Genomic DNA, 21,231 nt, shown 5'->3' on the forward strand with positions numbered 1-21,231 from the left:
CCTTTGTTGTTAATCCACAAAATGCCTTGGAATAAATCTCATGCTAAGTTTAGTTCCCACCAAATAACTAAAGGAACAGTAACTGAAATTCAACAGAAAAACATGTTGTATTTTAAATGTACTTTTCTCAGCGCTGTCTTCAACATTCAGGTTACCAGCTGAATCTCCTTCCACATTAGCCAACCAGTTTGTAATTGACTTCAATATGAGACTCTGATTGCGTAACTTAAACCTTGGCTACACCTTCTTACCTTCCGTTAAGCTATTTCTTCTCTGTGTTTTCTTAAATTTATTCTAGTTGGAAGCTAGTTGGCTTCTCAGTGTTTCATAATGGAAAAGGTGCAGAACACATAAAATCAGGAAGAAGTAATCTGTTATTTTCCCTGTGCAAACTACAGAGTTTCAAAGCAGGATTCTGGGCTTGAGAGGAAGTATACTGTGACCACGGGGTTCTCCTGTTGCCAAGCCCTGTGGTAGATACTGTATTCATGTGGTGACGAAGTAGGTTGCTACACCACAAGTAAATGTCATCCCTACAAAATAGAGTAATTCCAAACTCAGCATGATAGTTTAAAGCTCTTGGCTTTCAGAAAACTGGGACTTAAGCTGCAAATCAAACAACCTATTTTATTTTTGATTCAGTGCTGTGATGTTGGCTAGTTAGAATCTTACTTTTTGTGCAGTCACAAAATTCTCTCGTGCTGCTCACTGTTGTGCACTGATGCTGTGAAATGCAAGAGAATTCCAGGCACATGTAAGAAACTATCAACTTGCCATGGAAGATTAATTGGTGAGGCAACGGTCAAATTCTTTCTTTATACACAGTTCTAAGCCTGGAACAGCTTCCTTATCTCCAGCAGATGAGAACGAAATCTGGCTCATTTAATCTAATTTTGTCTCCACCAACAGATCCTTCTCTCTAGTTCTGGTCTGCAGAATTGATTTTTATAATAGCTTCAATATGAAAAAAAAACCCCCAAACTAAAAATCTCAGCCCAGAGAGTCTCCAATGCTTCCTTTGGATGTTTTGTAGCTCCCACTGTTAACCCGTAACTATGCAATTTTTTATTTTGATAATGATGCCTGGAATATTGGAAGATCTAACACTCAGACAAAATGATTTATCTTGGTATAACAGGATCAGCATCTCAGCTGGGGCTTCTGGATGCTACTCTACCACAAACAAATTAAAACAACCCAGTCAGCTGAAATTAATAGTGTATTGGAGACATGTCCCTACTCTCCTCACACATGGAAGAACACGTTGAGGTTATTAAATCAGAACACAATAAATTGAGAGAAATGGATTTTTCCATAAATATCAGACACAGATAGCAGCTATCACTAGCAACCAGCAGTGCTGCTTAAAATATTGCTACAACACTCTTAATGGACGGTTTTCCTTGTGGCTACATGGGCATGTGTACTGTGCTGGCTCCCCCCTCCTCTTGCGCTGCACGACGTAGGAAGCTGTTACTCCCAAACGGAGCATTTGCTTGCTGACATCACATGCGGTAGGATCCTTTTGTTTGCCTGTGTCTCTCCTGCATTGAAATGTTTGTCTGAGTCACAAATCCCGCTGCCTTTCTTCCTCTATGTCATGCTTGCTTGAGAGCTTCTCCCTGACTCACAGTTTTAAGATTTTGACAGAGCCCAGTTTGCTGCATGGCAATTGAATACTTTTCCTTTTAATATTTTATTATGTAATTTATATCTAAACACTATAATCCAAAATCACCGCTACTTTTTTTGCAGCTTTTTGAATAGAGAGGTTTTGTGACTCAGATTCAGCACTAAATTTTGTTTCAAGGCAAAGTCAGTTTAGTGTTACTAAATTAAAAATTAAAGATACTGACTCCCACAACTTGAATTCTCCATTTAGCCTGCTGGCTGAGTTTCCTCAGCTATAATGTTATCAAGGACTATGCCAGAAAGGGGGTCATACATGTGCATGTGTACAGACAAACACTTCTCATAATTGAAGTAATTACTGTTTTGCACTGCAGTACCTTTCTTCTCCTCTAATAATCTCATCGATTTGTTTTCTCTTAATAAAAAAAGGACAAATCCCTACTGTATTTTCAGTGTACATTCATTCTTTCATTTGGTTCAGATTCTGGAGCTGCTAATACATTGCTGGTGTCTAAGAAGCCCGGGTTTCCTCTTTATTAAAGCTACAAACAAAACAGATTCTTACTACGGAATCTTCATCCAGAGTGCTTTGGTAAAAGAACATGTCAGCTAAAGGCTATGCAGCAGTTTGGTTCAAGCTTGAGTGATAGTAAGATATTCTTACTAAGAAAGGAACATAGAATTACCATGCTGGATTAAATCTTTTGTCCTTCAGATCCAGACTTTCGTCTCTATTGTTACCACTACAAGATAAATGAGAAGTTCAAAACAGTGCTTTGATTGTCCTTGATCAAGGGCTTTGCAGCAGGTGAGGGCTGATGCCCCAATCTGGCAGAGCATTTCGGCATGTATTTATCTTAGAACATCCATCAGCAGCTCCACTGCCTTCTGCCCTAATCTGAGGCACGTGAGCAGACTGCTGTGTGAAACCTTGTTAAAATTCAGATACAGAGAAAACCAGATGAGCGATCAAGACCTGTGTCATTAAATGTACTGCATTAGATGTTTGCATTTAATTGTTTTTTTACCCAGAGTAAAAGAAGTAGTTGTATTCTTCTCCTCCCCCAAAAAACCTAAAGCCTCTTGTTATAGAAAACATAGATTTTTATTATAAAAGTAAAATTAAGCCATACACAAAGGAATTCCCTGCGACAGAAATTTGCATATTGCAGTCTTAATGTTAAAACAATGTCCAGAGTAGGAATTTAAGTTAGAGTCTCTCAGGCTACCTTTGGTTGCATGTTCACTACACAACTGTTCTCACGTAGCACACATTTTTTAACATTCAACTTTTGAATCGCTATTACTTTTCCTCTTCTCTCCGTGGCCGTTTGCGAGGGTTCATTTCAGTATCTTCTGCATTTTGAGTGACAGCTGGAGGCTGCACATCTCGGAAGCCATGAGACTGTAACATATAAGCAAAATCATGTGATAACACTTCTATGGATATAAAGCATGAGTAACTAGTTCCCAGAAGATCAGAATAAGGTATGATGCTGTCATTTATTTTAGATGAGCGGCCACAGACCATTTATAGACCAGGCTAAACTCAGAACTGCAAGCTTTTCAACACACATGCCAAATAGTAACTGTCTCTCCTCACTTTATTTTTTAAACGTACTTTATTTTCACCAACCAGGCTATCATTTTCATTTTACCACTTATAACCCTATGGCTTTAAAGTAGTGCTTCTCTGTAAATTAACTTATGTTGCCTATTTAAATAAATTAAAAGCCAAATCCTTCAGCCCTTATTCGAGCCCCCACAGAAGAAAGGAGACAACTGCATTAATGGCCTCAGTCATTTTCAGAAATAAAACCACGAATCTCTAAAACCTAGGGTATTTTTGTTTCATGTATCTACTTAATGAACTGAAAACATCAATGAGACATCGTTAAGAGAACAGCATCTCTGAATCAGTCTCTAGACTGCAAGGACTGTCCCAGCATAGTAATTTATGGGATGCAATGGGATGAGAGCCTTCAACTGCCAAAAACTAAATGTAGACGTGAAAACTAGATGCTGCTACTCAGGAGAAAGCTTAAAGTGATCTATTTGGCTTAGTACCGTTCATATTTTCTGTTACCTTGGCTCACAATTGAATGATTTTAAAAGATTTTAAAATATGAAAGATCTGGAAAATCAGTTAGTTAAACATGTCATCAATGCAGATGGAGATAGCGAGATGTTACATGAAGCCTGCCACTGCCTGTCTTCCCATCTCCAGACAAACGCCGTGCAGGGAGCACTGCTGACAGCTCAGTGAAGACTATCACTGCAGTGCAGACTTAGAGAGGAAAAGGGGTTAATCAGAAAAAGAAATTGCTTTGGGGATCCTAAATGCTCAGGTAGAGACAAGGCAGGGATGAGAGCATTTCAGGAAAGCTGACATTTTAGGTTGGTGCAGTGTGAAAAAGCGGGCAGAATCACTATCAGGCATGAGACTTTTCTAAAATGCCAGTGTGTCCCACACCAAGATCAATCCAAAACAAAAAAAACTACTCCATCAAAATGTTTTGCTTAAGTTTCCCGTGTCTGTATTTCTATTTCTAAATGCATCACCTCACGCAGACTGCTATGTTTTTAAAGGAACAAACAGCAAGAGGTGCCACAAGGGCAGCATTTGTGCAGTCCCTCTGCTATTATAAGCAACTCAAGTGTTATTCTAAATAGCATAATGGGGAATCTTCAAGTTTAGTGTTTCACTGCTGCTTGCATCTAATCTCTGCCATTTCCCTTAGGCACAAAGGTGGATCTGTAGCCAAGAATCCACTTAATCCAGCATGCTAGACTCCCAGCGAAAGCATTCCGATGGTTATAAAGGCCAGAACACGATAAAGTAGGCTGCTTAGTATGGATGTTTTGCATTTAGTTAAAGGCATGTACCTTCTGGGCATAGCCCCTGGAAAATACAAGAATTTTGTATATATATGTGAAGCCTGTTAGTGGATTTTAGATGGAGAGAATGTAGCTAACAGAACCAAGGCTTAAAAAGGCTCACTGGACCTACAAAGTCTATGGTATTTCGAGGTGTACTTTAATGTCTTCTAGGGTCTACAGACTGCATCACGACTGACAAAGGTAGATGGCTTTATTACTTGAGCGGTATTCCCATTGCTAGCCTGGCAGACCTCCACAGTTCAGGGAAATACTGACAATTCCTACCCAGAATATAGGTCCTGGCTCTGTCTTTCACAATCAAATAATCAGGTCACATTACCTGGAAAATTTAGGTGAATCAGATGATCTACTTACTCCCTTGTGCATAAATCAATTTACATTTCTATACTCTGCATTTAAGAATGAATCCTTATCAGCCAGTGAAAGAAACTCTATTTCATGTCATAGGTGTTCCACAGCTTCCACACTTGCTCAGAGTGGTGACCGACTTGCCAGTGTGCCGGAAAGGACACAGCTGAAAAAGAACTAGAGCTCGGTCACTAAGTGACACGCTTCTCCATCGGCTTACAGGCACTGAACAGCCAGTTGGTCAACGGTAACAATTTGCATAAGCCTGAACATCTTTGAGGATCTAGGCTTGAGGAATTTGTTATTATTTTAATTATCTGTTTTTGTATACATAGATGTGCTAGATCAGATTTGGAAACACTGAACATGTATTTACACCTTCCAGTTAAGCTACGGCAAAGGGAATGAGAAATGATAACAGCAGACTGTTACCATCAGATCTGAATTTCATGAAAGAAGCAGGGATAATACATTTTTTACTTACAGAAACCGTCTGCTGAAGCAGCTCAACAGGATTAAGGGAAAAAAAACACAGGGATAATCTTAAGTTTTAACTAATCTTTGATTAGGATACATTCTCAACTGTATTTCAAGATTGTGTGCATTCACACAGAAGAAGACAGCATAGCTGTTTTATGATGGATATAAAACTGAAGGGAAAAGGCAATTAAGCTGTCTAAGATAAAATCTGTCTGTTTGTCAGCTGGAGAAAAAGGGCTGCACACTCACGTCACATGATCCAAACAACCTTGGGACGTAGTCCCACTTACCCTTCCAGTCTTTACAGAACGAAGAATATATATATATCTCTCTCTGTAGTATTTCTTCTGTACAGTTGAATACATTCAGGGTTTTAAAAAATCTGATTTCTATTCAATAGTTTGAAGATCTCAGCTTATGGCAGCATTAAAATCTGCAGGAAATGCTATGGCAACGTGTTTCCATGAGGACACACAGCAAATAGTTATGGCATGTACCTATGTATCTGACATTTGAAGATATAAGAGTCGAGTGGTGGGGTTTTTTTTAAACCTAGATACAGCTTAGACAGTATGTGTTCTCATTAATATGTATCTAAGCACTCCACAAAAGAAAATAATCACAGGATTTAACTAGGGATGAATAAGGACTCCAGCCATAAGCTGGAAGCTCCTCATACGACAGTGACAGCAGAGAAAAGTCTGTATATATTGGGCTGGTGATAGGGTTACCGGTAGGATGGAACTATGAAAGAGATAAATACAACCTAGGTTATATCAGGCAATGCACTTAGAGCCGAGATGTGGAAATATGTATGGCACAAAGCACTGGTGATACCTCTGGAATACCATGTATGATTCTGGTCACCCTTGTCCTAAAAAGATAAAGTCAGCTGAACAGATGCAGACAAGAGCCACTTGGGAAACAACAACCTACCCGACAAGTGAGAAAACAGCTTGGCTTGTTCAAGTCTCCCAAAATGAAGGCTCAGACAGTGCATGGTTGTTCTCTGTAATTGCACTTAGGCCAGAAGTTAACATCAAGGGCAGACAAAATAAGCAGTACTAGCACAAGAACAGATGGGGACGGGCTGCCTGTAAATTTGATCTGGAAATCAAAATGTTTTAACTGTAAGAGGACTAATGTGCTGGGTCATTTTTCTAAAGAGAAAAGGTGAAAAATGCTCATAAACCTGGAGCCATCCCAGTATTGCTGGTTACCTTCAAAAGGCAACTGAAAGGCAACATAAAGAATGCAAACAGCATTCTCAGATTTGTCTACGTGTCTGAAAATTCCTTTACAGGTAACAGTTCGCTCCCATCTCTACCTCCATCCCAAAAGAAATACTAACTGTAATGTGATATGGTATGGTTGACTCCTTCTGACTCGGTGATTTGTACAATGTTGCCAACCTGGTTAAACAAAAAACAGATAATTATGATTAGTGAATACAGTAATAAAAATTCCAAGTAACCAAATGATCAGACCCAAGTTTTCCCACAAACATGGGGTAGATGGCCAGTGGAATTCTTATGTATGTATTTTCATATAGGTCATTTCAACTGTGGATACCAAATTCCCATCCTTACATGACCTGTTGGCTCAAATACAAGGTAGACCTACTAAAAAGAGTGAATGATTAATTAGCCTTGTTTCATCACAGTATTTGATCACGGTTTTGGGAGAATATTCATTATGAATTAATTCCAAATGCCACTTTCTTAAAATGCAAACAAAAAAGGTTTTGAGCACAATTATCTCCTACTCCATTAAGCAATCATTTCTTCATTGACCTCTCAAAGGTGGGAGAGACCTTCAAGAATTCAAATACTTCAAGGAAGGTTTTTTCCTAGAGATTTCACAAGCCTGTCAATATAACCTAGTGGATGGAGAATGGGAGTAAGATGTTCTATTTATAAGCCTGACCTTGCCACTGACGTACAGCATAACCTTGAGAAAATTTTTTCCCTTGTATTTCTCCTCTAAGACTTCCTTGATTTTGTGCATTTAGACTCTCTGCAATGCATCTGGATTTGTGCTTATACAGCACCTAGCCCAATAATATGCTTGTGTATTATAGATAACAATATAGTTAGAAGATCTATAATATAGATAGAAGACCGCAAAGCAGCTCAAAAGCAAAGGATTTTCCAACCAGTCCCAGGGCTGCTAGTCTGCGCCATGCCCCCCTTCCCAAAACTTACACTTAGGTAAAGCCAATATAGAAAGTGTTCTGCTCTCTGTATCAAGACACCCTGCCAAAGATCCTGTTAATTATTTTTGGGTTTTTTTTTCCCCTCCCTGAGGTGCCATTCTATTAGAGAGCACGTAATTACAGCCTGAGGAACACTGCCACTTCGTATTACCTACACAGGGAATTCCTCAGAACATTTAAGTGGTGGGTTATACTTTACAAAATAGCCTAAATCTGAAGCTGCATCATCCATGCTTTTACAGCACTCAGCTGGAGCTCCGCTGCATGCCTCTGACTCAACAGGATCTTTCCTTGCAGCAATGAGAACCCTTATAATTAAGCTCTGACATTTTAAGTAGTAGAGAGGAAGAAAAAGACAGGTATCATATTTGACCAAAGCACATTTTTCTTTTTTAAAAAAAGCAAATAGATTCTCAGAGGGTCATCTTGGTGCCTCTATAACCTAATATCAAAACAAGAACAACAAAACCAGGATGGATCATCAGGTATAGGTAGTTCATTGCAGACAGGCAGTTGTAATCGGAATTGCTATGCTTCTGCAGGCCCACTCTGTTATCAGCTGCATATTTGGAACAGTAAATAAAACATGTTTGTCTATTTTTGGCTTGCTTTCTGGGACCTGTATCCACAACCTTCTTTGCTGTGTCGCAGAAGAAAAAAGCTCTTTAATTTTGATATATAAAATTAACTTTTGTTCCCTCTGCAATCATTATGTTGATGCAACTTCTGTCTTATAAAGGCTATTAACTAATCAGTGATGTTAATTTAATACCAAATTAAACAGCCTGCTGTAATCATTCTGCATTGCCTTCAAACTTAGAATTTAAAAAACAAAACTCCACAAGAAAGTGTCACTGCATTTCTCTTTCAAGTTTAACAAGCCAAACTATGCACAACAACATTCCAGTAGCATTTTTGTTTGCTGTTTGCAGAAGATTACAGAGTTGAAGCAAGGCTTCTTAATCTCAAGCTGCTGCATTGTGATACTATATACAAGATAAATTTAACTGACCAGGAAAGAGAAATGAGCTTGCAATATAGTGAAGAGGGGAAAAAAGAACCAGGAAACAGAAAAGATATTGCAACAGACAGAACTTCATACTGGTTTTAGAAGGGTCATCCTCATTCTTTCGGGCTTCTAAAATCATCTTCCATAGGTCAGTGCTGCATCAGGAGTAAATGCAGCTCTCTTTCTACCTCTCTGCAGGCCATTGTCACTTGGAATCTGCATAGCTGTCCAGTTTTGCAGAACCATCCTGCTGCATTCAAAAGCAGAAAGGTCCAGCGGCTGCCACTGAGGCTTAGGGGCCAGTAGCCCTACAGTCCGTCCTCCTGAGAATCCCTGTCTAGCTGGAAAGCCGCTTTTGGCATCTTCGGCTTTGTACTGACTGGGGCCTAAAAGACTGAAGCAAATAAAATCTAATCCCTGCTTACAAAATGCAGATAGTAAAAAAAATTGTCTACCTAGCCACCAGATCCTAAATTCTTGTGTCTGAGCAAGTGCCACGAGGATAATCTATTTTGATGAGAGAAGGCATCTTGTCAGAAAGAAAGTACAGCACTGCAGCACGCTGACCACAGGGAGAAGGAGGAGCATGACAGTTCAGCCCACATTGTCTTAGGCTGAACTAGAAAGCTCCTCTCCAGCCTTAGTGGCCTGGGACATGGCAGACCAAGGCCAGAAGTCAAATTCAAATCCCTGCTGGGCCACTAGGGCCAGTCTGAGAAAGACTCTCAAATGTCACACTTGTCAGTGTTATTATGTACCTTACTGGCCTACATTTTCACTTACCTCTGACTGTTGTCCCAGTGAAAGATTAAACGGACAGTAGCAGCATGTCCCCAGCTTTCTCCTGGGTGACACAAAACAACAAGCCATTTTATTTATCTCCTATAACAGCAGCATCATCAGTAAACTGAACTGAAATTAGACAAGTCTTTAAAAAAAAAAAAAAACCACAATAAAAACGTATATACCTTCCTTGCAGTAACGGATCACATCTTTTTCGTATGTGCAAGGATTTCACAACTAGTTTATCAAATATACTGAGACAATTAATAACCTCTGTACTCACAGCACGTTTTATAGAGAGCTTGATGCAATACTTCTTTATTTGTAGAAAGATTTTATATATACACCTAATAAATGACAGGTACTAGACAAATCTTGGAAACAGGCAGCAGGAAGAAAAGATATTTCTAATTACTACTGAAGAAGTCTAGTGAGTATGTCTAAATCCTACTTCAAAATTGCAATATTCTGTCTCTCAGGCATAATTATGAGCAAACATCACTCCCTTTGGGATACAAGCTTTGGGAGAAAGTCAATGATTATTAAAGTATTAAGGGCCCCTGAAGCAGTCTTCTGCTTCTGACAGCAAAATGCAAAGGAACACAACCAAAAGCAAGGGGCAGGGGGGTGCAGTGGAAGGAGAGAAGGAAGTTCGGATCGCTATCCTGTTTCAAGAGAAACAGTCCTACTGTTTCAGTTCACACCTGACCACAGGCTCAGTCAATTTATAGACAGTTTTATTGGGTGTTTTTCTCTGTTTATCCCAGGAGACAGTCAGTAGTCCAAAGATGGATTGCATTTTAAAACAGCCATTTTTGTTCAGTGCTGCAAGCCTCTCCTATTCACCTGCACGCAGCCCCGTAACTCCTGGATCGCTTGTTGGTCTCCATCATGTCACCAGCCCCACATGCCCCATGTGCTCCGGCATTCATTATAGCACAGAAAAGAAAAAGAAAGATTCAACTGTAATAAAGACATTGACCCTCTAGGCGTCCTGCCAGACCTCGCTCCACTATAACTAAGTTGAGATTAAAGATTTTGGCTATCAGATACGGTTCCAAGTCAGAGATCAAAACACATTTTACAATGGGTACAAATTCCACACCAGAATGTTTCCAACTGTATCAAATATGAGAGAAAAATGCTACTGTAAAATGATATATTTCTGAGTTAAACTGGCTGCAGATTAATATTTGGCCTCCTTTCTAAATATATCCACTAGAAATGTCTAGGAACACCCAGCTTAGCTGTCACTAGTGGGAAAGAAAGCTGTCCCCTTCAAAAAGCTCTTGACTTAATACCTTGCAGCATCTGTGCTTTTTTGTTTGTTTTTTTTTCATAATTAAGAACTTCCCTTCTGCTAGGAAGCTGAATAAGGGTTTAGAGATTAACGCACTTGTGAAATCTTAGAAAAGGCTGTCTCTCAGGCTTACGAATCAATGGGGGAAAAACCTGTTTAGAGGAGGCAATAGGATTGATTTTACGTGGGGTTGTGCTGCTGACCCCTCCCCTCAATAGTTCCTTTGGCTACAACCAACCATGGAGGAGCAGGAGGTTCCTTAGCCAATACAAGGAGAGTGTTGAAATGGCATCCCTTCAGAGTGGGTCGTAAAAACCACCTTGTAATCCACCAGCTCAGTACTTGCACCGAGTCTACGGAATAAATTCACATCTTTTTACCACTCTGAAACACTCAACTTAAGATATTGCTGTTTAGGATCAGGGGACTATCTCTTAGCTTAAACATTTTACCAACTGGTACAAACTTTCATTTTGGCAAGAGTACACGCTACTCAGTCTAACAACACCGTGTGGTTACACACACATTCTGGTGAGAGTCACGATCACGGGGCACTATGAGGTTATGTCAAATTGAATGTTTGTAAAAGAAAATGTGCACAAGACAATACATGGTATCTTTGAATTATAACCTACTCGGAATGTCTTCACATTCTTTGCTGTCCCTATGACTCAATAACCACAACAGCTCTCAAATAGGTCTGGCTATTAAAAAAAGACGACATCTATTAGCTTTACTTGAGTTTGTAGCCAGAAAGGCTGCCAAAAATAATACATCAGAGAGCAAGAAGCAAAAATTACAAAAAGGGTCAGAAACCAGAAGCTGGGTCTTTATCTGCACGCACAGCTCAAAATTCCACATTCTTCTCATTCTTGAAGGAGATGGTCTGTATTGGTTCATTTTATCTTACATCTGTGCTAAATGGTTCAATGCCTGTACAGACACTGAGAACATTTTTGCCTTTGTACTGTCCCCTTCTTCTCCCTCCCCTCCAGGACAAGGGAATCACTACTTAGTTCACAGAAAATGAAGCTGTGGACTGAGAATCTGTGCCCTTTAAGTGCATCGTGGAATAATACAAAGTTACACCCTGAAATAAGATTTTAAAGCTGAGCTTTTTCTTAATTTGTCAAAATCTCTGCTTCAGAAGAACTGCTCTATTTTCCCCTGTGACCGCAGCAGAAGAGTCTATATAAGGTACTCTGCTCATTACAGGAGCAGCCTGTAAAAAACACTTAAACTCACTATGGGCAGGCTGTAGCTGTGGATCCCACACAGAACTTCCCTCTGCATCATAACTGTAGAGAGCGACAGGTAGAGAGTTCCAGCTATGCAGCAACTAAATGTGCCTTTGCAAATAATTAATGGAACATGTTCAAGTGTAACGGCAAAATAAACAATTTAAACTGTTTTGGGGAGGCAGTGAATGATTCTCAGGGAATTTAGGAAATCGCAGCATAGGTTGTGCAACCATTAAGCTGTGCTTTAACCTGTTCACCACCACGTTCCTGCTAGAGGTTTACTGCCCCCAGGTCCGTCCCTACATTTTTTGCATGATCATTCACTAGCCAATTTCAGTGTGAGTTATCCGATTCATCAGAGGTTTACTTATTATTTAAACAGCTCAAGCTTACTGGGCCCACTTTTGGCAAAAACGGATTGGAAGCCAATCACATCAACAGCTCAGGAGCATACAGGACGCAGCAGTGACCTCCTGCAGGGGTTGTGGCCTCCTTAGCTGACACAGCTGTGGCTGGAACAGAGGCAACTCCTCAGCCTCAGATCCTCAGGGAAGGCTGCAATACGTTAGCTGCACATCTAAAAACCTAGTTAGGCACAGAGTTCTTAGTACCGACTGCTTCCCTATAAAGGGTGATTCAGTCATCTGAAGGAATACTGATAGATCTAATATCAAGTTTAGAATTAAAAGTTTTGGGTTAAAAAGGAAAAAAAATAATCCAGCAACACTCTTAATCTGTGAGTTTCTGCAATCTAAAAAGGTCATGACTTTTAAAAATATTTGTAATTGCTTTTCAAAAAATCTAACCAGGACTCTAATCTGCACACTGTGTTTGAGTTAAGAATAAAATTTGATACTTGCTAATTATAATGACGATGCTGACACAGATAAGCCGTACTGTAGAGTTCCACAATGCTAGCAGTTCCAGACAGGTCTAATAGTTTCACCACGGATTCTGCTACACTGCAGAAATTCAGCAAACAATTTCATTTTCTTCGTACATGATGCCAAAAGAAAGGAAGTCATATGTTTGAAGATTAACTCAGTTTTCAACTCACAAGCCAAACACCTACCTAAAGCAGGTACCAATGTGGACTGGCTTTGTCCAATCCTTGTCGTCATTTGGTTTGTCAGAACTACCTAAAAGAGGAAACAGAAGCAAACAAACAAGAAAATCTTCAGAAAAGAAGCATACTGGTGGGAGGGAAGAGAGGGATTTTTCAAAAAGCTTTTACCAATAAAGTAGTTACTCAGGCAAAACTCTTGCTACTGTAATGAAGCTTCTGTGTTAACAAGAAGAAACTGTAAAGGTGCCTCATCCTTTCTCAATAGCCAAAACAAAATAGGAAAACCCTGCAAAATGCATTTTCATTTTGCATTGAAGGTAGATTTCTTTCATTCAAGACTTTAAAGAACCCTAAATTTCTCCATTCCCAAGGGATGCAAACTCTACACAACTTGTATATTCCACCGTATTTGTACTAAATCGTGTTTGGGTATGTATTTTGGTGCACGTGACTTGTACTAGCCCTCTACGAAGAGACAGATTTCAGTCACTGTGGCATAAATGAACTCGGTGGTGCTGCTCAAAACATGCATAAACCTAGTGATTAACAGAATTTCTGCACCTTGTAGTCTAAAAATGCGCAAGTGGGTACAATACAAAGCAGAATGAAAGTGAACAGACAGAGCGGGGGAGTGTTTTCGCAGCAAGAATCACTCGTAGGAGGTTCACAGACAGTCTAGGTTAGATCCCTGGTAGAAGTGGGGGTGGGTGAGACAGAAAAGAGCCAGGAATATTAATTGCAAAGTTCATTAAAAATGAAAAATAAAAAATTGTACCTATCTTAAACCCTAGGGGTTTTCATTGTTTGACATGCTTGTATGATTCTTGTTTGAACAGTTAGAAAAGTGTGCTAGAGCAAGCAATTCCACCGAGCACGCGCCAAAACATTCACATAGCTGAAAGCCCCAAGACATAGATTGCGTATTTTAGAGAATTAACTCCTGGTTTATGGATGATAACAGCCCCGAACAGGCTCCCCACCTCACTGCTGGAGAAGGGCTGGTCTGGGCATCCTAGCACAACCCACTGAGTTCAGCCTCAGAAACTAAAGGACCTTACTTCCTACCATATTAGAGCACTCAGACTGCCCAGCTGTGCTGCCCGACAGCAATCTCTGGCATGCAAGCTGACTTTAGACTGCTTGCAAGCTACATGGAACCAACTCAAAAACTAACAAGAGGGCCACTCTGACCTAAATTATTTCTGAAGCTCTGTGATTGATCACTTCTTTATCAGGTATTTATTTAGCAAGCGTTTGTACTAAACTGCTCACTTGTTCAACAGAAATGTGTTTCCATTGACCAAAGGAAAAAAGACTGTACAATGACAACTGCTCCTGTTCAAGGTCACCAGATACCAAATTTATGAGTGAAAGCACTCAGTAAACTGGAGGCTGTGCAAATTAAGCAGTCATAGAAGATTCCTCTCCCTTGGTGCCCACACCAGCAGGAAGAAGCTTCATAATTCATGTCAGGGCGAGAGGGAGGGTATGCTTTCAGCAGCAAGGCCAATCACCTAACCCAGGCGGAATGCAGAGCTGTGCTCTTTCCCTTCCTGCAGCTATCAGAGGAAGCACAAGGGGAGGCTTATTTTTAGCAGTTAGGAACAAAAGCCAATTGCGCAAGAGAGTTGTGGGTGACAAGGTTGCAAGTCACCTGGAAACAGTTACAGGCACAAGCACCATTTTGAGACTGTGTAAGCTCTAATTCCTGAACAATGCTTTTCTGTGCTGTAAAAGACTTGCCAAAACAACTTCTGGAACAGATGCAGCTTCTGAGTGCCATCTGCTGGCTACGCGGCTGCAGATTTGCTGGCCTCCATATTGGCGTAAATGACGTAGAAACAATGCCCAGGAAGGAAGCTATGGGTCTCTATGGATGCCAGAAGAGCAAGCCAAACTATCAGATAAAGTGGTTTTCCTCCCTAAGAACAGTTCCTCCACTAACACCGCAGCTTATTTTTAAATGAAAAGTGGAAAGTTATGTTGGAACTGCTAAACACTCTCATGTATTGTAATGCGCTCGCTTTGTTGGTAAAAGTCACCAAAGAAGTGTTCCTTGTCCAACTAAATCATTAAAGAAGATGATGTAAAACAGCATGGCAAATTGATATGCTACCATTTAATTAAGATCCACAGGATGCTTTTAATGCAAATTTTACTTATTTTGGCAAGTCTGGGAGTTTTCCTCCTGAACAGTTTTGCCTGTGCAATCCATCTACATTTACCAGCCAAACTGGCAAATATGAATGATGATTCGATGATTCTATGAATGTACAGGACATTCTCGCAGTTTTATTTTGCTATTTATAGACAATCACAAAGCACATTTGCTTAATTCTTTGTAATGTATTTATTCCAAAGTAGCATCTTTTGTGATTTAAACCTGCTCCAGACTTACCGCTGATTTATGATCATTTGCTATGATGATCAGCTGTTGTGCCAGACCATTCAAAAGTCTTGTTCGTAGTGAGAGGTCTTCAAAGTCATGGCGAAAAGGAAATGCAATTCCATCAACTACCACCAGTCGGACCTGAACACAGAAGAAAAGGAAAAACTACCTTTATTATTCTACAAACCAATGACAAAAAGCAGTAAGACTTCTTTTTAAGTGCATTGGAACGTTTTATGTAATGTGATGACAATCTTTTATTTCATGATGTCAAATTTATTTCATGTGCATGCCCGCGTAACGCCTATTGTCTCTATAAATATGAGACAACCAGCACTCCACAAAAGTGCAGGGTAAAGAGCCTCAAGCTCCCAACATACCAGTACCCTTGCTAAGTGCAGTTCTGCATTATGCATAGATACTGGCTCAGACCAGAGCTGCGCTAGCTTAAACAGAACACTGCACTAAGCTCTCCCGTTAGTTAACTCGGCACAGAGCTGCCCTTCTGACTGTTTCCAGTTTCTAAGCTCGCTCACTTACAGCTGACTTACCTCTGCAGCACCTGATACAGAATACAAAATAACAAAGCTGGACTTAAAGCCTTGCAGAAGAGAAGCTGGAGAAAAACAATCATTAAACATGAGAATTGTACTTCATTCAACTCTCCACAAACACTAATTTATTTCACCTTCTCCCTCACAATTAAATCCAAACCAAAATTAGAATGCATGCTGTCTGTAGTCACCGTTAAGATAACTCCTCCAATCCTAAGACTCGTATCAGAGATCTATCTTAGAAACATATATTTTAACAGATGCTCAAAGACGTTCCAGACACTATGCAATGGAGCCGAGTGTCTATCTTGCCTGAAGATGTTTGCTTTGCTGAATTATTTCTTTTGTAGCAATCATTAGCTGAAGCTAGAGCACAATACTGTCGCTGGCTCATCACCCTCAAGACACTATGTAAACATTAGTCTGGGATTTGGATTTATTCTAACTTCATTTGTTGTACCTGTTTTGATGACCCAAGTTTGTCTGAAATACAGAAGGGAGATGGATAGTCTTGCGGTGTCTGCATGTTCAGATGTCACTCGAATCCTAGGTTCTTGCATTAATGCACAAGACAACAACTTGGAAACAACACAAGAAAACTGATTTTCTGTATTATTGATTTAACTCATTACTGGGAAGTAGCTTTATGATTGGAATATACAAGCCTGCAGCAAACTGTAAAGTTTCACTCTATGAAATTGCCCTGGGCCTCCAACTGAAAAAAAATAATCTTAATTTGAAAAAGAAGATTAAAAAGTTAGAATTAAAATACGATATTCTTCTGTTTTCTCATTTTTACTCCTTCCTGCAAATTCTTTTCTATAAGCCTGTACATCTTCCTCATGCATATTTTTTTTACTTTAAGAACAATCAGTTTAATAGTATAAGCATGACTCATGCTAAAAAGGAATCTATACATAGTTATATAACTTGCCTATCAGATGAGTATGTCCAGGTAGGATGCAAGTTAGTTTATTTTCTCCCAGTTGCACTTGTTATAAAATAGCAAACAACTAGACTCAAAGTGTTCAGAAGTAGGCTATATCAAGAAAGCTTTGTAACACACATGCCTTCTCTATGTCAGTTTGTCTCTACCAGACCTTAAAGAATTATGTTTATTATGACAAGAGTATTTTCTAACACAGTCTTTTTCATATTATTGGTCTTTCTCATATTACTAACAAGATCTCAAACTAAATCATATTACCAAATGACACCCTCTACAACTATGTATGTCTCAAAACCCCCCTAAAAGCTGGAGGTTTCCTGTGGTCCCAGTCTCAGCTCCAGGTCTGCACAGAGGGATCAGACTAATTTTAATGAGAGCTGGACCTCAATGAACAATCTGTCAAGTCACTTATAGCCTGTCCAAGAAACCACCAGAAGGTCTTACGGTTCTCCTGCAACCTTCAGTATTTCAGGCTCCAGGCCAAGCACAGATAATCAGCACAGATGGTACCAGAGAACTGCAGCCCAGTGTAACTGTGCTAATGAAGCCATGTACTTTCCACAAGAGCAAACACAACAGGGCACCGTTAGTACCTGGCAGAGAAAGGGAAATACCAGACTACACTAAGCAAAAGTAAGACTCCCATCTGCGCTTTCAAGAACATAACAGCTTCCAAAAATGGAAATGATATGCAAAAGACAATCTAACTAAACAACACGGATTTGTACTCTGTTAGAATGAGGCACAAGCCATCTTCCCTGAATCTTGTTAGGGAGTGATCTGCTGTGCAGAATCTACAAGTCTGGAAGGGAGGTGGTGAAAATCTGCCTTACAATAGCATTTCACTAAGACACTAGGTACTAGGAAACCTTTTGGCTGTAGTCCACCCAAGACTGAAGCTGCAGGCTCTGGTTGCTTGTAGCAACAGAAGATGTATTAGAAAGAAGGAGAAGAGTCACTTTCTGGATACCAAGATGGTGCAGGATGCTTCCCGTCTTCAGTGATCTTCTAGCACAAAAAAAATGGCACTAAGCCTTTCTGATCCCCCTGCATCATGGTCACCACACGCACACCTGGCTCAGAGACTGTTTTGTAAAGCAGTTGTGTGATGATTCATAACCCAGCGCTCATAGAAATGTAACAACACGTGATCCAGTACCCTCACCTGAAAGTGGAGATCCAAGATGATGGCAGCAGTGGGAGCAAAAGCAAATTACTCTCAAGAGTAATTGGGATGGGAATGAAAAAGCTAACAAGCATGCAAGTTTTACATTTGTACTCTAGCATCAGTCAATATATTGCTGGCAAGCTGATAAGGTACTAAGGTGTTACGCATGTTACTCATTATACCAGATTAGTATCCTTGAAAATCTTTCCTGTGAAGATGAGTCATATCTTCTGGTAAGTCTGCAGTAACCCTTACCTTTGAATGCTCCGAAAGAAAGTCTGGGAGGAGGTAGACCTGTGCAAGCAGCTCTATGTAGTCACGGCAACGGAAGTAATATATGTGAGAAAGGATACTTTCAAGAGAGAAAGTCTCCAAAGCTTTCAGATGATCTGAGAACAAATAAATAGATGAGTAAAATGAGTCAGAAGTCTGTGCCAGCATATTGCTACTTTCATCACTCTACCAAACTATGCTTTCTACATATAGCAACAGCAAAACCCCCAGAACCAGGAACAGTCAAGGTAAAGAGTGTGGGAAACATACCTTCCATCTGGCTTGAAAGTCAAGAAGGTGGTGAGCAGATGCTATCTCAGCATTTGCACTGAGATACACTGGAGCCTCCAAGGGAGTGCTCCAAAAATGAAAAATTTATTTTTAAAAAAAGAACTTTTCCAGTAAATCATTTTCAAGCCAGAACACCACCAGAGGACTACAGTGACTATTAATCATCCATTGTTTAATGTACAGGCAGTAGCTCATTTAATATGCTGTCCTTCTACAGCTGTTCAAACAGAAGTTTGCTGGATAAAATACTCTAAGAGTAACAAAAAAGTTGTGTCAGTATCCCCAACACACTGATGACATAGAATAAAACTCTTCATTAAATGCAACCTGGCTATATTGACTTTATGAAGGAGCTGAATTCCAGCTGCAGTTTTACAAAATGGGACTTCAGCAGCAACATTGTCTTAAGAAATTCTGCCATTCCTTTTCTCTTTCCCCAGCTGCTCTTCCTGCCCCTGTGTTGCAGCACATTATCCCTCAGTTTTGCTGACAGAGTTGTGTTTGGGTTTTGCTGTACATTTGATAATTAAAGTGACTTGTGTTAAAAAAAAAAAAAGAAAGAAAAGACAAAGCCCCAAACCCCACGTACCTAAAAAAATCTGCAAATCACCATGTAGAAAAAGAATTATTATTAAAGTAGATGAGCTCAGTCTGCAGCATGGGTCCACACACTGATGCAGTTCACGGTATGATACATACAGGTGGAAATGAAAGGCTGGCAGCAAGAACTCCTTAAGCCAGTACTGGTGCTGAGACCCTCAAACTGTAAACCCACAGCCTATGAGACTTAGTTTCCCTCAGATCCTAGCCTACTAGGCAGAAAGAAATGACTTAGCAACATACCTTCTTCTTGATGAGCTTCAGCAATAAGCTGGCAATGCTGCACACAGGCAGTTGCAATATCCACTACTCTGTCTACCATAAAACTTCCTTCAGTATCAATGAACACGGCTTCTCCAGCTACGCCCCCAAAGCATTCTGGTATCTGTACGTCTACTGCCAACTGCATACTGCCGTGGGAAAGAGAAAAAAAGAGAAATATTTACATCGCAAAACTCTCCCCTCCCAGCTCACTCCTAAAGAGATGTTTCTGCTGAGGAATACATGGAACAGGAAGCAGGAGAGCCATTATCATATTTATAATGCTGTGTAAGAATCAGAGATTGAAGTAATGACAACAAGAAAAATGAACCCTCTTCATAGTTAAACTAAACAAAGAAAAGTGATTCTCAGTTGCACAAAAGTAATCTAAAAATAAAATACCACAGCTGTGTTTTCCCAACACCGGGCGCTCCACAGATCTCGGTGATTTTTGTTAGCTGCACACCACCTCCCAGGATATTGTCTAGTGCTGAACAAAAGGTGATGATGAAGCCCTGGGCTTGCTCTTCTTCCAGAAGTTCCAGCGCTGTGCACTTTCTGGTGGCACCTGACACCCCAGCAGTGCTTACTGCATCCCCGTGACATTCCTGCCTCACAACCTGTAATGCTTCCAGAGCCTCTTCTTTGGAGATTCCAATTTCTAGAAGAGTCAAAATTATGAAACACTACCTTATTTATATAAACAGTGATTTATTTAAAGTATGAAGAGGTAATTCAATTTTTTTGACAGAACCTGATCATTCTGCAGCGTAACACAAAAATATTAATCTTTTCAGTATAACGATGCACACAGCTTGCCAACATCTCCGGAGCTAATGATATGATTTTCAAAAGAACTCAGAGCGATGATGCCCTGCGTTCAGAATTCAGGTGACAGTAAGTGATCTGCAAATAAAAAAAATCAAAACTGCTGTTCACAGAAGTGGATGAGATCTGGCAGAGCAAACCACCTATTCTGCACTGCATAAGCTAGCGTTAATTTCATTTGAAGCAAATAAAGTCCTATAAAAGAAGTCAGGTTGCAGACTAGTAAGTGACAGTGACACCTACTGACGGTACTCTGAATTCTCAGGGATGAGCACCTTATGCATTATTTTCAGATTTGAAACACAGACGAGATACCTGTGAATATGTACGGGATTATCTGTGCACACACCTATCTGTCAGTATCTAGCTACTACACTGTGATCTTCAAGGCAAAACTATCACCACATACTCTCATAGATAATAAAACTACTGATAATCAAATGACTGTGACACACCTCTTACAAAGGCTGCGCAGATCTTATTTTAGCTTCTTGAAAAAGGCAAATTTATGACTTTACAGCCGTTTATTTTGTTTAAAGCATGCTCAGCTGGAGGAAGAGAGACAGGATCCTCCGGTGGTTCTTTTTCTGTACCCCACTTACATCACTCAGTGTCACACGGATATTTTGTCAGAATCGTAGGGTTTTGTTGTGTGGTTGGGATTTTTTTTTTTTTTCTCGCTTAGGCACACGTGAAAGCAACTATTTTCCTTTTCCCAATTCTCCAGCCTCGCCGCCGTCTCGCTGGGATGTCCCGGGGCCCTGCCTCAGCCGCCCCATGTGCATCAACCGCCCCGACACGCGAAACGCCGCTCCGACCCCACCCTCGCCGCTAAGCTCCGCCGAAAGCTCCGCGGAAAGCTGAGGGAAGGGCTGCGGGAGAGACCCGCCCGAAGTGTGTGTGTGGGGGGAGGACGGCCCCGTGAGGCGGCTGCGGGGCGCCT

The 21,231-nt window shown here is 40.3% G+C and overlaps 1 protein-coding gene across 1 annotated transcript in view; it reads right to left on the minus strand.

Moving 5' to 3' along the window:
• Nucleotides 1-2,716: 2,716 nt before the first annotated feature.
• The window catches only part of RAD51C (RAD51 paralog C), a 19,363-nt gene continuing 848 nt past the window's right edge, over nt 2,717-21,231 (minus strand). Inside the window, exons 2-10 of the mRNA XM_009882729.1 lie at nt 21,112-21,229; nt 19,863-20,121; nt 19,443-19,609; nt 18,291-18,424; nt 15,374-15,505; nt 12,982-13,048; nt 9,369-9,429; nt 6,713-6,773; nt 2,717-3,037 (exon numbers count right to left, since the gene is read on the minus strand). Of these exons, the coding sequence (XP_009881031.1) occupies nt 2,936-3,037; nt 6,713-6,773; nt 9,369-9,429; nt 12,982-13,048; nt 15,374-15,505; nt 18,291-18,424; nt 19,443-19,609; nt 19,863-20,121; nt 21,112-21,229 (1,101 nt within the window). The 3' untranslated portion in view covers nt 2,717-2,935. The remainder of the gene's footprint in view (nt 3,038-6,712; nt 6,774-9,368; nt 9,430-12,981; nt 13,049-15,373; nt 15,506-18,290; nt 18,425-19,442; nt 19,610-19,862; nt 20,122-21,111; nt 21,230-21,231) is intronic.

Source organism: Charadrius vociferus, unplaced genomic scaffold, assembly GCF_000708025.1.
Source record: "Charadrius vociferus isolate BGI_N301 unplaced genomic scaffold, ASM70802v2 scaffold793, whole genome shotgun sequence".
In the NCBI taxonomy this organism is placed as follows: Eukaryota; Metazoa; Chordata; class Aves; order Charadriiformes; family Charadriidae; genus Charadrius; species Charadrius vociferus.